This window comes from Chroicocephalus ridibundus, chromosome 2, assembly GCF_963924245.1.
Source record: "Chroicocephalus ridibundus chromosome 2, bChrRid1.1, whole genome shotgun sequence".
NCBI classification, from domain to species: Eukaryota; Metazoa; Chordata; class Aves; order Charadriiformes; family Laridae; genus Chroicocephalus; species Chroicocephalus ridibundus.
This window is the reverse complement of record NC_086285.1, coordinates 106929439-106946509: the sequence shown is the minus strand read 5'-3', so window position 1 is coordinate 106946509 and position 17071 is coordinate 106929439. Positions and strand designations below refer to the sequence as shown.

Here is a 17071-nt window from a genome sequence, read left to right as displayed (position 1 = left end):
GACTGTTGACAGTACCAATGAAAATTACAAACAGGAGAAAATAGAAAAGTTATTCAAATTGAGGTTTCAGAAAGGGAAAAAAAAAAAGTGCAAGTTATTTCTTTTTTCCCTGACCTATTAATTACCACAACTTTCCTAAACACCCATAAAAGTCCAAAACCTGATCCTACCTACTATCCTTTAATCAGGGGCCTCTAGGAAGTCAGCCAGCAAATTCAGCATTGTGAATGGAGAAAAACAGAAAATATGCAGTAAAATAGTAAAAAGGAAAAATAGTTTCACCCTACTGTTGTGTATGTTTCTCTGTGATTTGCTTTCAGATGGCTGCAGACACATGAGACGGTGACTGAGCCTTGTAGAAATCCAAGCTGAAAGCATTCGCATCAGTCTGTCACAGGCATAGCAAGACTCGACAATTGTGATTAAGTTTCAACACCCAGTTTAGTGTAACTTCTCCTGGCAACCTAAAACATATCAAACAACTTAATAAAAAGCCTTTGGAATGAAAGTTATTGGCACCAAAACAACAATGTCCATCTCTTCATAATCTCCTCGATACCAAAAATGAACTTTTCAGTACTCCCCATTGCCTACTCTTGTAGATTCACCTGGGGGTTCTCTAACTGATTGACACAGGCTCCGGGGAAACACAACAGCAAACAACTTTTTTGCTGGAATCAGCAAACCTCCTTTTTCTAGTCAGGAAAACAAGAGAGGATAAATAAACCCATAAAAAGATACTTGGCAAATGAAAGACGGAAATCATTCTGGAAATTAAAGAGTGGAGAAGGTTTTCTGTTTTCCTCTGTGCTGAACAAGTAGAGAACAGATAATTATTTCCCAATTGTATGTTTAGTTTCTTTGAAGAATATTATTCCATGCCACAGTTTTGCTGTGTTCTTTTGAAGTATGTTTTCATTTGTGTTTTACCCTATTGCACTGCTTGTCAGGATTTTACAGGCTTCAGCAGACTTATGAGCTGACTGCTAATCCATCTCATTCTGATTTTTTTACTTGATTGGTTCCTAAATTTGGCATATCCCATGTTTCCAGGAACAAATCTGCAGTTGCGGGAGGGGGGAGGGAAGAAAACTGTCTCCCTAGCCTGCAGTGTAAGTTAGTTAAACTCTTTTCTCTGAAGACAACACAGACGCTATTTTATTTTTTTTCCCAGAAACACAGAGCAATATTTAGAAACGATTGTCACCACCTGGTTGGGAACATCAGTCCCTACCTATGAAATAGACATTATGCCTGATTTCCTGTGCTTGTTCCTTGCTCTTCAATTTCACTTGATTATTGGTAGATTTGGTTGCTTTCTCACAGTGTTAATTCCACTTCACCTTGTCTTTTTAGCCCACCTGGGCTATTATGAGCATGGCATGCAGCTAAAAGACACCTGCTACCCATATGTTACTCAACTACAAAGGTAACTATGACAAAGGAACCAAAATATTACTTTTAATTACATTTTAGATTGTATGGGAAACAGAGACCAAGTGCTCAGAAAGCCTGCCAGAAGGCCATAACCAGCCAGAAGGACATAACCAACACCAATCAACACCAAGCAAAACAAATGCAAACACTGAAAGTAAAATCCATTGGTATTTTTACAGCTTTTCTTTTGTCTATTGCTTGATGTGTACTCTCCCTGAATTATTCTTCCTGAGCTTTGACCCATCTGGCATGTACTTAACAAGAAACTAAGGGTAATATGCTGTATTCCGTGCAGTCTAAATGACTTGACATTTCCAATTCTACACCTTACCTTTGCAGTGATTTTCATCCCAAGGATACACACAGTTCTGGAGTCCATTGCAGACCAATGTATTATTAATACACATATTACTGTGGCAAAAGAATGTGTTGGCTTCACAAGGGGCTAAAAACAAGAGAGAAAAAGCTGATATTAAGTAGCAAATCACTCAGGTCTCCACAGCAAACACATCTAGGAGTGATCATGTAGTCTGTAATAGGAGAAAGCTATACAACACAGGTTCCTCAAACATATTTAATATTTGACATGCAGCATTGAGATCACTCAAGTCACACCTGTTTATTATTCTATGGCAACAGATTTTCAGTTCTCTCTAAGATGGATGGACTTTCCCATAGTCTGACTCTTACGTGAGTTGGCCCCCCCAAACGTTGGTGGGGGGTCATTGATATGTTATCAACAGTTTTAGCCACAGATTCAAAACACAGCACCCTATAGGCTGCTCTGAAAAAGGTTAACTGTATTCCAGGTATGGGAAATAATTTGTTTCAAAGATTGTTGCTGAAACTCCAGTTTTATAAGAAAACTTCTGTGACTGAAAGAAGATATGTACTTTAGTGCCCGTATCAATGGTGCCTGAACATTTATACACAGAGAAAACAAAATTATTTTAAAACCCTATTGTTCATAAGAAAGGCTACAGTAAAAAAGTACGCCTTTGATCACAAGTGTGAAGATTAAAAAAAGCAACAGTCTTCAGTGTCCCTGATGACCATGGTCTAGGAGAATCATGCAGATTAATGCTGCAGGATGAAGCATTACTGAAAGAAAAGAAGCAGCTTGGAAGCCACCAGAAGGAAGTGTACACACTGCTAAACTGTGCTACTTAAGTCCTGGGAGATCCTTGGGGTTGGGAATGTAGAGAAACTACTCCAAAATTATATAAAATAGTAAATATAAATTACTCCTTATATTTCTTTCATTAAAACCAAACCAGAAGACCTTCCTTGATTTAGAAAAAGAGCTACAAACTTTATCAGTGTTAAGTCACTAAAAATTAACTGTTTATGGATTTTTTTTATTTCAAAAAACCCAAAAGCATTATTATAATTATTTTAAGGGAAAATTAAAAAATAACCTAAGACCCATATCTAATCAGAAAGGAGCTGATGCTCATATTATTGATGCTTAGAATTTGTTGCTTCATGGTAATTTTTCTCCTCTGCAACTTTAAAAGCAGTTCCTATGACAACTTATATGCATAGCACAGAGACTAGCTGAGAGCAGATGACTGCTTCAGTGGTTTGTTAACTAAGGACACTACAAAGGATTTGTATTGTAGAACTCAGTGACTCCATATACCATATCAAGAAAAGCACTTTTCAATAAATGCTTAAGTTCAGATACACATAACTGACTGTAATGGCTTCTTCAGAGCAGTTATGGCCTGTTAAATAAATAGTATATGCCACCAAAACTTGTACACGCCCCCAAATACACAAACATCCACTCAGATATAACAGTATATGTATATTGTATCTCTTAGCCAGTGCAGCAGACTGGTTCTGCCCACTGTTCAATTTTTGGAAAAATCTGGTATACTACCTCCTAAGCTGCATTGACCCTGTTCAGGTGCTAAGTTTGTTACAGGAAGGATTTTTCTTTAAACTGGACAGAAAGAACAGAACAGCACACGTGCATATTATCAAGGGAGGCTGTTTTGGGACAGTCCTTATCTGTTGCTGTCATTTGGGGACAGTGAGGGCTGAGCCTGGAGGATACTGTGACAGATCACACAGAGGACCCACCAGAGGTACCATCAACCTTCCATACTCTAGCTGCAATCCGTGTTTCTGGGAAAGGCAAGGATCTTTGGGGACTGGTTCTTTCCAAGACACAGAAAGATTTTCACTGCCTGCTTTAAACACAAAAAGAAACAGAGAAGGGGAAAATTCATGAAAGGGAAACCTAAGAAGTCCTAAGTGGCCACCCATTCAAAATGCATGGCAGTGAGTAGGAAGTGCCCAAGAAAAGATGACCCAAATGACAAATAGAGAAGGGTGTAATACGGAAACCAGGAAGAAAAAATAAATAATGCAGAATTAGGAAAATTTATACTAATAAAGCAATAAAGGAGAAAAAAAAAAACAACCACAGAGACACCAAAAGACATGCAGAGTAACATGAAAAGCCTTAGAAGTGAAGTGGTGAGGACAGAGTGCTGTGTCTGAGCAGGGGGAGCCTCTTAGATGTCTATGGCTTGCTCTTGTCATGTTAAAATCAGTTTGATTTAATCCTGAATGCAACCACCAAGTAAGGATTAATAGTGGAAAAACAACCCCCAAAAGAATAGACAACAACTTAAGGGATGGAAGGAGAGTTGTGTGAGGAAGAAATAAAGGAATTTAGAAATACAGTGGTGGTAAGTAAAAAAGGAGGAACTAGAGGAAGGTAGTAAAGGAAGTGAAAGGAAGAGAAAGAGAACTGCACAACAGAAATAGATGACACGAGGCATTCTGCATGTAAAGGAATGACAAGAGATTTTATTTCAAATGAAAAATACTAGGAAATGTTTCAGAAATATGAGAGAAAAAAATAAGAGCAGTACAAAAGATATTTTTTTCAGATTTAAGAAGAAGGGATAATTATGCAAAGTGATGGCCAGGAGATCTGGAAATGAAAGGCAAGGGAAAGGAAGAAAAATGAAATAAAGTTTCAGTTTCTCTAAATTGTGCTGTTGAACTATGAGGAAAAAGACGGTATGTGAATGAATGTCAAAACTAGATGAATAGCGAGGCATAGCAATTTCAGAGTAAGTACAGCAAACTTAGCATGAGAGAAAACCAAAAGTAAGATTCCTAAACTTCATGACAAACAGCATCCTCTTGTTCATGTTTATAAAATTGGTATAGTCAAGTTCTCTCTGTGGTTCCTTGAACCTGGAGTGATTAAGCTGGACAAGAAATCAATATATTTTCCCCACTCTAATGAAGGCTTTTTGTTGTAATGAATGAAAGCATCAGGGGAAGCTGAAAACTTGTCAGTCCCATTGCATATTGGAGGAATTAGGTTTTTTACCCTTGAAGATGCACAGCAAAGAGGTCTTGGGATGCTGCATCAAGGACATTCTAGTAACAGCAAAAAGATAAATGAACTGGTAGTAAACAGGATTCTTTAACAGCAAGATGGATCTGGTCCTGATTCTTTCCTGAAGCTGTTACAGAACCCAAGATGTGAACAGAATCAAGCAGAAAAAGTATGTGGCAGCAGCACTTGATAGCTTCAACATCATCTATGACAATGTCTCAATATGTAACCATTTAAGCCTGGAAAAGATTGTGGGTATTTTCACAAAAGGAAGCTGCTGCTATAGAATCATAGAACCATAAAATTGTTAGTGTTGGAAGGGACCTTAAAGATCACCTAGTTCCAACCCCCCTGCCCTGGGCAGGGACACCTCCCACTAGATCAGGTTGCTCAGAGCCCCATCCAGCCTGGCCTTAAAAACTTCCAGGGATGGGGCTTCCACCGCCTCTCTGGGCAACCTGTTCCAGTGTCTCACCACCCTCATGGTGAAGAACTTCTTCCTAACATCCAGTCTGAATCGACCCATCTCTAGTTTTAATCCATTCCCTCTAGTCCTACCATTACCCGACATCCTAAAAAGTCCCTCCCCAGCTTTCTTGTAGGCCCCCTTAAGATACTGGTAGGCCACTATAAGGTCTCCTTGGAGCCTTCTTTTCTCCAGACTGAACAACCCCAACTCTCTCAGTTTGTCCTCATAGGAGAGGTGCTCCAGCCCTCTGATCATCCTCGTGGCTCTTCTCTGGACACGTTCCAGCATGTCCATATCTCTCTTGTAGTAGGGGCTCCGTAATTGGACGCAGTACTCCAGGTGGGGTCTCACAAGAGTGGAGTAGAGGGGGAGAATCCCCTGCCTCGACTTCCTGGCCACGCTCCTCCTGATGCAGTCCAGGATACGATTGGCTTTCTGGGCTGCTAGTGCACACTGATGGCTCATGTTGAGCCTCTCATCCACCAGCACCCCCAAGTCCTTTTCTTCAGGGCTGCTCTTGAGCCAGTCACTGCCCAGCCTATATCAGTGCTTGGGATTGCCCCGACCCAGACGGAGGACCTTGTACTTGGTCTTGTTGAACTTCATGAGGTTGGCATGGGCCCCCCTCTCCATCCAGTCAAGGTCCCTCTGGATGGCATCCCTTCCCTCCAGCATGTCAGCCGCCCCACACAGCTTTGTGTCATTGGCAAACTTGCTGAGGGTGCACTCTATGCCACTGTCCATGTTGCTGACGAAGACGTTAAACAAGACCGGTCCCAGTACTGATCCTTGAGGGACTCCACTTGGACATGGACCCATTGACAGCCGCTCTTTGGGTGTGGCCATCAAGCCAGTTCTTTATCCACTGAATTGTCAGTCCATCAATCCGATATTTTTTCAGCTTGGAGACCCGGATGTCATGCGGGACAGTGTCAAAGGCTTTGCTCAGGTCCAGGTAAATTACGTCAGTTGTCCCCTTGTCTATTGATGACCTTCTCATAGAAGGCCACCAGGTTTGTCAGGCATGATTTTCCCTTGGTGAAGCCATGTTGATTGTACCCAGTCACCTCTTCGTTATTCTTCTGCCTCAGCAGTGCCTCCAGGAGGATCTGCTCCATAATCTTACCAGGCACAGAGGTGAGACTGACTGGCTTATAGTTCCCTGGTTCCTCCTTCTTTCTCTTTTTGAAAATGGGGACTATGTTTCCCGTTTTCCAGTCAGCGGGGACTTCACCAGATTGCCATGACTTTTGGAATATAATAGAGAGCGGTTTAGCAACCTCATCCACCAGTTCCTTCAGTACCTGTGGGTGTATCCCATCGGGTCCCATGGACTTGTTCACTTTCACGTTCATCAGATGGTCACGAACCTGCTCTTCACTTACGATGGGCAGTTCTTTCCAACCCCTGCCATTGTCTTCTGTGACTCCATGAGTGTGGCTGGAGCTCTTGCCAGTAAAGACTGAGGAAAAGAAGTTGTTGAGAACCTCGGCCTTCTCCATATCACTCTTCACCAGCTCCCCCGTTTCCTTTCTGAGGGGGCCCACACCCTCCCTATTCTTCTTCTTACCATTAATGTACCTATAGAAATTTTTGCTGTTTCCCTTGATCTCCTTGGCTATATTTAATTCTAACTGAGCTTTAGCTTTTCTCACCAGGTCTCTTGCTGTTTGGACAGCTTCCTTATATGCCCCCTTTCTAGCTGTCCTTTCTTCCACTCCTAATAAAGTTTCTTTATATCTTCTATCTTCTATCATTACCTTCAACTAGGTGAAGAGCACAAACCTCTCCACCCATCAGCCTATGGTCTTTCCCATGACTGTATAAATGCCCTTTAAATGAGAGAGCAGCAGAAATGCACAGAGCTCTCCCTTGGGTTGTATGAGGAGCCAAGTGAGTTTTTGGGCCAGGATTAGTGGTCAGCCCAATGTCGGCCCACAGCTATCAATATTGTAGTTGATGTCTGTCTGCTATGGACCACCTGATCAGGGACAAGAAGTACATGAAACCTTCTTCAGATAATTGGAAGAAGCCTCACGTTTGCAGGCCCTGGTCCTCATGGGGGATTTTAACAACCTGATATCTGTGGAGGACAACACAGCAGGGCACAAGTAATCCAGGAGGTTTCCAGAGTGCATTGATGATAACTTCCTGATACAGGTAATCAAGGAGTTGATGAGGGGAGCTCTGCTGGGCCTCATACCTTTATAAACAAGGAAAAACTGGTTAGGGGTGTGAATGTCAGGTACAGCCCTGGCTGCAGTGATCATGAGAGAGCAGAGTTCAGGATGTTGCAAAGAGGGAATAAGGCAAAAAACACAATCACAACTCTGGGCCTCAGGAGAGTGAATTTTACTGTTGAGGGTTCTGCTTGGAAGAATGCAATGAGAGATGGTCCTGGAAAGATAGGTGTTCCAGAAGAGTTGGTTGATTATGTAAGATCACCTCCTCCAAGCTCAGTAGTTGTCTATCTGGACAAGCAGAAAATCAAGTGAAGGTGGCAGCTAGCCTGCATAGAAGAACAATGAGTTCCTGACTTAAACATAAAAAGGACACCTACAAGAGGTGGCAGCCGGGTCAGATGACCCCAGCAGAAATACAGGGGCACTGACCAAAGATGTAGTGATACAGTTAGGAAAGCTGAAGTCTGCTTGGGTTTGAAACTGGTAATGGTCTGTGAAGGGCAACAAAAAGCAGTATGTCAGCTGCCAAAGCAAAATGGGGGGAAATTGCGAATGTGATGCTAAATGAGGCAGGAGACTGGGTGACAAAGGACATGGAAATGTCTGAGGTAGTGAAGGACAGACACAATCCCATGGTCCCTGATGTGATGCCCCCAGTAGTTGGCTAATGTCATTGTGAGGCCACTCTTGATTATCTCTGAAAGGTCATGGTGATTGGGGGAGCTTTCCAAGGACTGGAATAAAGCAAATGTCCCCCCGTCTTTGAGAAAGCAAGAAGAAGAATCCTGAGAGCTACAGGTCAGTCAGCCTTATCTTGATCCCTGGGAAGGTGACAGAGCAAATAATCCTGAAAACCATTTCCAAACACATGAAGGACAAGAAGATTGTGGCCTACATTTACTTACGAAAGGGAAGTCATGCTTGAGCAACATGACAGCCTTCTACAATTGGATGACTGGCTTGGTGAGTGAGGGGAGAGCAGTGGATGTTGTATTTCTCCAATTAAGAAAATCTTTCACCCTTATTTTCCATAGCATCCTCATAGACAAACTGATGAGTATGGTCTAGATAAATAGAAAATGAGTTGGACTGAAACTGGCTGAGCTGCCAAGCTCAAAAAATTGTGATCAGTAGCATGAAGTCCAGCTGAATGCCAGTCACTAATGGTGTACCCCAGGGGTGAGTACCAATACTCTTTAAGGTCTTAATTGATATCCTGGATGATGGGACAGGGTGTATTGTCAGAAATTTCAAAGGCAGTGCAAAACTGGGAGAACTGGCTGTGTGGCTGTGCAGATGTGCCTCAATAGGCTGGAGAAACAGGAACTTCAAGCAGATCAACAAAAGGAAATGCAAAGTCCTGTGCCTGGGGAGGAATAACTTCAAGCACCAGTAGATGCTGGGGACTAACCATCTGGAAAGCAAGTTTGCGGAAAGGGAACTGGTGTGCAACAAGCTGACAATGAGCCAGCAATGTGCCCTTGTGGCAAAGGTGGCCACCAGTATCTTGGGCTGCATTAGAAAGAGCACTGTCAGCAGGTTGAGGGATGTGATCCTTCCCCTCTACTCAGCACTGATGAGGCCTCATCTGCAGTGCAGCAAAAGAGAGACATATACGTACTGGAGTGAGTCCAGCAAAGGTCAACAAAGACCATTAAAGGCTTGGATCATCTAACATATGAGTAGAGGCTGAAAGAGAAGGTACTGTTCAGCCTGGAGAAAAGAAGGCTTGGGGGGAGGAGTGGTGGGAGAGCTCTCATCAATATCTACAAATACCTGATGGGAGGGAGTAAAGACGACAGAGCCAGCCTCTTCTCAGCAGTTCCCAGTGACATGGCAAGAAGCTATGAGCACTGAATGAAATACAGGAAATTCCTCTTAAATGCAAGAACAAACTTTTACTTTGAGGCTGGTCAAACACTGTGCGAGACCTGGTTTCCCAGAGAGGTTGTGGTCTCTCCATCACTGTAGATATTCAAAACCCATCTGCACACAGCCCTGAGCAACCTGCTGTAGCTGACGCTGCTTTGAGCAGGAGGATTGGATTAGACCATATCCCGGCGTCCCTTCCAACCTCAATCCTGTGACTCTCTGAAAAGATGGCTTCATAATTAGATTAAAAGTAACAGCTGGGAACACACAGTTATGTTACTTCTCCTGTGTCCCACAGCTGCCTTGACTCAAGCTCTGCCAAGGTACTGGCCTAGAAATAAGTGAGATAGCATATGTAGCATAATGAACAATCCATAACGAACCGTAATCCAAGCAAGCAAATTCGAACTATCCATATAACTCACCCTGATGTATTTTAGTAACTTTAGGTCTTTGTTACATTGTTGGATTTTTACAGCATGAAAACACTATAATCTAAATTAAAGCACCAATTAAAGAAAAAAAATATTATTAGGGGCTCTTATTTTAGTTTGGATTTGAAACAATAATTATTTTTATGTAAAATTATAGTTTATATAAAATAATATATACAAAACAAAAAAACCTTAAAATAATTTCATTCTACATTATTTTTAATGATAATATTTTCTTTTAAAAATTTCTGTGGTATCTGTAGGGATACCTTGTATCTTAATATAAAAACAGATTTTATAGTTATTGAATTAATTATAATGTAACATCTTTTGCTCCGCAACAAGTATTTACGCTGAACACAAGATGGTGCACTTATCCTAGAAGATATATAAGCAAGTGAACTAACAGGAACAGACATGATATCTAAGAGATATTTCTGTTATCTGGCATGTAAATATATTTTTTTCCAGTACAAGTTAGGAGATTGTTATAATGATCATATTTCCAGAAGGTTACCATCACAGTATTTAAAAAAGCCCGAGTTTAGTATTTGAAGGTTACTGCTTTCAAAATTTATAAAAATTGAGCCAATAGAGTTGTCTATATTTTCTTTCTATTGGAAGGTTTTGGGAATGCACTTGCAGCCAATAATCTATACTTTTTCATTTATGAATGCAAAATGATCATAAATTCTTTTAATGCTGAATAGCCCTAAGGCAGAGAAACATAAAGAACATTAATAGTTCTTCCATATGGCACGTTTACGAAGTAACAGAAATAAAAGCATTCATATTTTATATTTTTTTTAAAATTACTACTTTCACTGAGGTAATAAAATAAATAATCACAAGTAATATATGCTCATTTATACTATAAAATAACAGTATTTCTAAAGCAATATAGCAATTAAATATTCTGTGTGTTATTAATAATTATTACATTATTGTGATGTTATGAAATAATAAAATACATTATCTGTGTGTTGAGCATCATTTTGTTGGACGCCACAGGATACTTTGGGGATAAAATGCAAACATGGCCAGGTCAAAATATTTTTGCAAGATGAAGTAAAAAGCTGACTTGTTACGGGCCAGGTGTGAAGCCTGGCCGTTCCACTTCAGCGCGGTGCTTCCTCCAGTGTATTTACACTGTTTCTCAGCACCACGCAGAGTTAGTGCAACTCCTTTGCTTCTGGGGTGTGAATTAGCTCCGAGCAAGATGGCTTGGGTGTCGACACCGTACTTCATTGAACTGTGTGGATTTACCCTTTGAGCCTGTTTCAAGACAGGGATTTCAGTCCAGGGATCCCAAATCTTAGATGAATACCCTACCCTACTTGCTATTTTTAGACTTCTCTCTCTTCCACCCTTCCCTTCTTGTCATAATATTTTTGAGAATTCTTGCCTTCTCTTGAGGGTGAATTCAGAAATCTTAATAATGGTTAGATGCGATAAACATTTTACGCTGAACTCGTTAGACATTTCACACCTACTCATGTCCTCAAGATAGTTCATTGCATCATGCTCTGCACATGAATTCTTTAAGTATAGATCATTTGGCTTTTCCCACTGTTCCTTACTGAAAAATAGAGCTTTCTTTCCTTCACAAGAGAAAGAAAAATTAAATTCTTCAAGTGTTCCTTGAATCATCCTTGAAACAGAGGAATTTTTCTCTCAGCCTCTCCAAGGAACAGTTTATCAGTCATGCTGAGAGAGTTTCACTTACTTTATTAAAATTATAAAATTATTAGGATAGTTTTAGTACAGTACACTACAAGTATATTACCCAAAGTAAAATTACTTATTATTTGCCACTAATGGACAAAAAATTCTTAAAATACAGTTATTAGAAACTTGAAAATAAAATGTGCTTAATACTGAATTTTCTTTCTCAGTCACCTTCAGACAGCTTCATTCAAGATAAATGTAACTTTTATGGATAGTTAATGCCACGAGATACATATCGACAATTTAGTCTTTAAAAAACACTTATATGTGGTTCCATGGGGTTTTTTGGAATATGAACCCACCAGAGAATGGCAGTTCAGGAGCATCTTCTCAGAGCTCCAGTCTATGTTCAGTATATACTCTCTAGGCACCACAAACACATATTTTGTTCAGGGGCAGAGAGACACTGGGATGCTTAGCCTGTGAGGGTTTTTCACCAGAGATAACCGCAAATAGCACAGAGAGGCAGAAAATGTGATGAGTGCTCACCAATAAGGAGGCAATCCCAATGTTCTCTTTTTTTATATATGATAGAGTGGAAGCAGGAAGCAAAACCAGCAAAGCTGCAATCTACTTACACTCACAAGTCCTTGCAAAGGGAAACCATCTCTTCACTTATCGCTTTGTTGTTCCCTTTCTCAATAGTTCCCTTTGCATCACCACAATAAACACAGGCATTAATACTGCATACCCACGGTGCCTTTTCCCCATTAGAAAATTGCCCTTGCTGGGGTGATCCTCTTCATGGATTCTGGCTGTAAACAAGGACTTCAGTGCTGTTACTTGATAAAGCTATGCGCTACTCTTCTAAACATGGCCCTAGATTTCTACCCAAGTACAGTTTTTCTTAATAAAAAGAAAATAGGAATGATAGAACTTATGCTTCCTTAGGAAAGCCATGTGTGACAGGGCTTTAAAAACAGACTTAGAGCTCAAAGGGGCAACAAAATAAAAGTGGTATTTTTCTGGTCTGGGGTTTGTGATGCAGGGTTATGGATGGAGAAGGAAACAGTGCTACCAAATAGCAGTCAGAGGTGAGAGAAAGAACATCTTGCCTGCTGTGCATACAGAGGCATTTTCTCTTATCCCGTACGCCCTGGTTCTATGAATCTGCTTTTAGGTTAAAGCATAGGTGTGTCTGCTCAGGAGCAGCTCTTTGAAGAAGCTCTAGGTGTAATACAGCTGTCATTAATCAGGCTGGAGATCACTCTCACAGTCATGGAAAATGAAATGAACAGTTAGTCAGCGGGTGAAGAAACAAAGACTAATCTTTCAAGTCATCTTACCAGATGAACAGACACCTTTTGATGATACCAGCTTTCTTGTTTTCCTTTTTCTAGTCCTTAAATTAATTTATCAAGTATTTGAAATCTATGGTAGACAATGACTCCCATACACAAAAATACTATTAGATACGATTAGATACATATTAGAAGATATTTTGCATGGAAGATATTTTAGATATTAAAAAGGTAATGACATAAGCAGACAAAACCCATAATGATAGTTGGAATAGGTAATAATGCTGATCACGAAATATCAAATCATCACTCTAAATTATCAGCTATCAAGAATTAATTGGTTATTAAGTGTTACTTAGAGCTCTACTACTATTTTGATGGTGTGCGAATCATTACTGATTTTCTGGCATAGGAAATTTAAAACTTCTTGCATCGTATGCCTTTCCTTCAGACATATTTACAGCACAGCTGCTCTGCAGAGCATCACTGGTAGAGGTTTGGAAACTTGTAAGACCACTTTTTAGACACCAACAAAAAGACACATATATTTCAAATGTAATTGGAACACACTTATCAAACCCTATGAAAATAATCATATAAGAAATGTCTTTAAGATTTCTCTGTTCAAGTCAGTCAGAGAAATGTCAAGTCCCCAGGACACAGCTCTATAACAAGAATTAACATTGAGCAGACTTACACAGAAAGAAAACATTCCTGAGGCTAAGTAAGTAGTCTGTTTCCACAAAAAAAAATACTTCCAGTTCACAGACCCTTCTGTTAGGGAAGACCGTAATATCAGCAACTTAACTCCACACTAAGGAGAGGAACTTGGGGAGCTACAGATCACAACACCTCCTGGCCATTCCCACAGCAACAGTAAATACAGGGATTTTACTTTGTCACTCTTTCCCATGGACATAACCACAACATAATGTCGTCTTCTATTTTGTTTCTTTCACAGATGTAGGTGAACAAAATTACTTTTTTCCTCTTTGTCCCCGAGTAGAGACACAGGTGTCTGTTCCCTGATGCTCATCTCCCTGAATGAGGACTGACATTCCTTCTCCTCCATGCAGATGATCTAATTATTCCCACACACTGCTGAAAGACATTGCAGTTTACATGCTATGAGCTGTGTCTCGCAGCGTGCACCACCGGACATCTGCTCTATCTGACTCCTGACAGCTAGCATCAGTCTGCGGCATAGGGCAGCACTTAGGGACAGCTGACTTGGCACAGGGTGTACAATCAACATCACCTTCAAGTCTTTAAAGTCAACTTCCAGCATTAAAAACATGAATGGATTTTCTTCTAATATTTATGAGCAGGCTGTCTATACATATCTCAAACACAACTGAGCCCTTAATAGATTTTCAGCTTTTAGCGAGCAATGATTCTTCAGAATAAATTTACAGAAAACACAGCATGTTAATATTTTCAAATTCACAGTCAGAATACCATACAGTATAAACTATCATCTGTTTACAAGAACAAAGTAGCTCATAAGATGTAGCATGTCAGGTAAACATATTAGGAATACTATAAGAGAAAAAATCACATTTTTCCTTATTTTCCTTTAAAATAGGAAAGCCTTGCAAACACACACTTATTCAAACCTTCATTTCAAGTTAGTCATCACAGTGCTTCACTCTCCAGTTCTTTATGTGCTGTGAACCTCCAGTGTCTATGCAGTTGTTTCTAAGGTAACAGATCAGGATGCCTTGTGAAAAAAATGAATCAGATCTTGAATATTCAAGACGTCTCCAGTTGCAGAAATGAGAAAAGGGCCGCACCATCTCAACTGAAGGTTCTTAGTATCTTTTAGACCCTGGCCTGATTTACAGACAAGAAAAATGTAAGCCACCCTAAGGCTGCAGTGTGAGAGTACAGTGGTGCATGCAGTTTCAGGCATGTAGACTGTCAGAAATTTTTAATCAGAGCCATAATTAAGGAATTAGAGAGGCTGTTCTCAACAGAGTCTCATTGCCTCATTGCAGGGTACACACACACAGAATACAGATGAAGAATATGTTTGGTAGGATTGTGCCTTCATTCCGACCACTGACAGCCGCACAGAAATCTTTCTGTCAGACATGTGATGCTTGAACCAAAAAATACATTAAAAATTAACATGAATCAGCATATGAAAATAAATGCATATACTCCTTCCTCAAGGGACCAAATGTGCATTATTTCCATCAAAGAAAACAAATCGATACCTTTCATGGGTGATTACCTGAGTCAATAATTTCCAGTGAATGGGATTATTGGGTCTCATTGAGGGTTTTTTTGTGGTTGGTTTGTTTATTTCATTGTTTTGTTTTTGTTTTCTTTTTAACTGGCTAGAACTAGATTTTGTTTCTTTCAAAAGCTATTTTGCTTATTATCTGAGTCCAGAAATTTTGTGAACATATGAATGCAAGCAAGGTGTATAGAAAGAATATTAACCAAAACATCTAGTAAGGCTTTTAGAAAACCTCTGCTACTAGAAAAAATTAACTAAATTTTTGCTTAACAATATCTGACATATAGGTTTATTGATATGTGCATTCTAGAATATGCACAAACACACCCACTATCTGTGATAAAATAATCACAAGGTATTTTTCAAATGCCCATCATAATGAGATCTAAATAATCAAATTCATAGAAAAAGGATCAGGCTTGATAAAAACCTTCAGAGCTGTATTATTGTCCATGTTGTGTAACGGAAAACTGAGACATCAATAGCTTGGGGATCAGATAAAAGTCATGGTTATACGACAGGACAGGTCATGACTACTCATACTTGTCTTCCTGTCTCTGAATCCTGTGCTCTATCTACTGCATTACAAATTATTGCACTCTGTAAATGCTTGGAATAAAAGCTGTTCTGAATATTTACATAGTTTGTTTGGGAACATTCTTCAGTGACTTCTCTGCATGAAGAAAATATTAAGAGTTTTGGGGATTTGCATCACTTAACAAACTGAAAGGCAGACACATTGATTAGGGTCTTACGTTCTTGGAAGGATGTGAAGAGCATCTGGAATCGGCTGCTTCGACTGCCTTCATCTGCCCACATGCGGATTACACCAAGGCCTGTCCGCAGCATTACATCATTAGCAACAGTGCTGCAAAACTTCGCTTTCAAATCCTCCACGGAGCTGCTTCCGTCATAGACAGCTACAAAATTCCTTTTACATTCGTTGGAATTCTGCATCTCATAGTCCAAGAATCGCAAATAGATCTATGAAACAAACAAACAAACAACAAAGGTAACATGTACAGACATTTGAGAATGACTAAACAAACATTAAACAGCTTTGCTCTACGTTATGGGAGAAAGACTACACAACGCCACCACCAAAATGATTTTTCTGGAGCTGATGATCCATAGGCCACTTCCCTGGAAGAGCATTAATATGGAAACTGAGAACTGTTTATACTGCCTGGTATTTTGTCTCGCTTGAAAGTAGAATCCAGCAGAAGATCTAGATATTTTTGTTTTCCTTCGCGGTAAGGTCCTTATTTCCAAATATATACCCGTCTTTGAGAAGCATGTACAACAGTCCTTCAAGCTGAAGGACGGACAAGCTAGAAATTTCTTCTTTCGCTGGCTGGCACAATATTACTCTATTACGTGCCTGACATGGAAAATAATAAGGCAAATAATTGCTGCTCCCTCCCCAGAGTCAATATGTGTCATCTTTGTGATATGACTCAGCTCCACTGATTCAGGAAGTGAGAATCTGGGAGCCAGGCAGAACTCAATCATTAATCTTTTTACGTTTCCTCAAGCAATTTGGCCACCATCTCAGCTTTTCTAAACAAAACCTTATGGTATATATCTTCATAATTTAACAGGGTTGAAATCAAGAGTATTTCGTGGAAACTGCTAGAAACCTAGAAAGTTTTTTAGGAAATGTCTCTTGCATACAAGCTAAGTTCTCTAGTAAATGTAATAGATGCCTTGCCCTTTGCAAAGAACTCTTTAAATCTACTCAAAAAGAAGCAGAGGTGATTACAAAATGCTATTATTTGATATTCAATTCTATATATGACTTTAATAGGGAAAATCACTCATTTTAAAAGCAATTGCTAATGAAAGCAACATCAAGTATTCCAGTAACAGAGAAGCTAAGTAATATTTTAAATAAACACGTGATACATAATCAAACTGCCAAGTGTACCCAGGAGACTTCAGGAGAATGATACAGAAAGCTGAAGTAGGGCAGAAATAGCATAAAAAGCCAGTAAACACACTCAGCATCCAGCTATATGCATCTTCACTTCAAAAACTAAACAAAAAGAAACTCCACTGTAGTAGATATCAGGTATACTTCTTCACAAACAAGCTT

At 39.8% G+C, this 17071-nt stretch overlaps 1 protein-coding gene across 4 annotated transcripts in view; it reads right to left on the bottom strand.

Moving 5' to 3' along the window:
• NETO1 (neuropilin and tolloid like 1) overlaps positions 1 to 17071 on the bottom strand; it is a 73264-nt gene that overhangs the window by 6116 nt on the left and 50077 nt on the right. For all 4 annotated transcript variants that reach the window (XR_010069991.1, XM_063326434.1, XM_063326435.1 and 1 more), the window contains 2 exons: positions 15732 to 15960; positions 1769 to 1882 (listed from right to left, as the gene is read on the bottom strand). Coding sequence is in view for 3 of the 4 variants with exons in the window: in XM_063326434.1 (XP_063182504.1) it covers positions 1769 to 1882; positions 15732 to 15960 (343 nt within the window). In the remaining variant the exon portion in view is untranslated. The remainder of the gene's footprint in view (positions 1 to 1768; positions 1883 to 15731; positions 15961 to 17071) is intronic.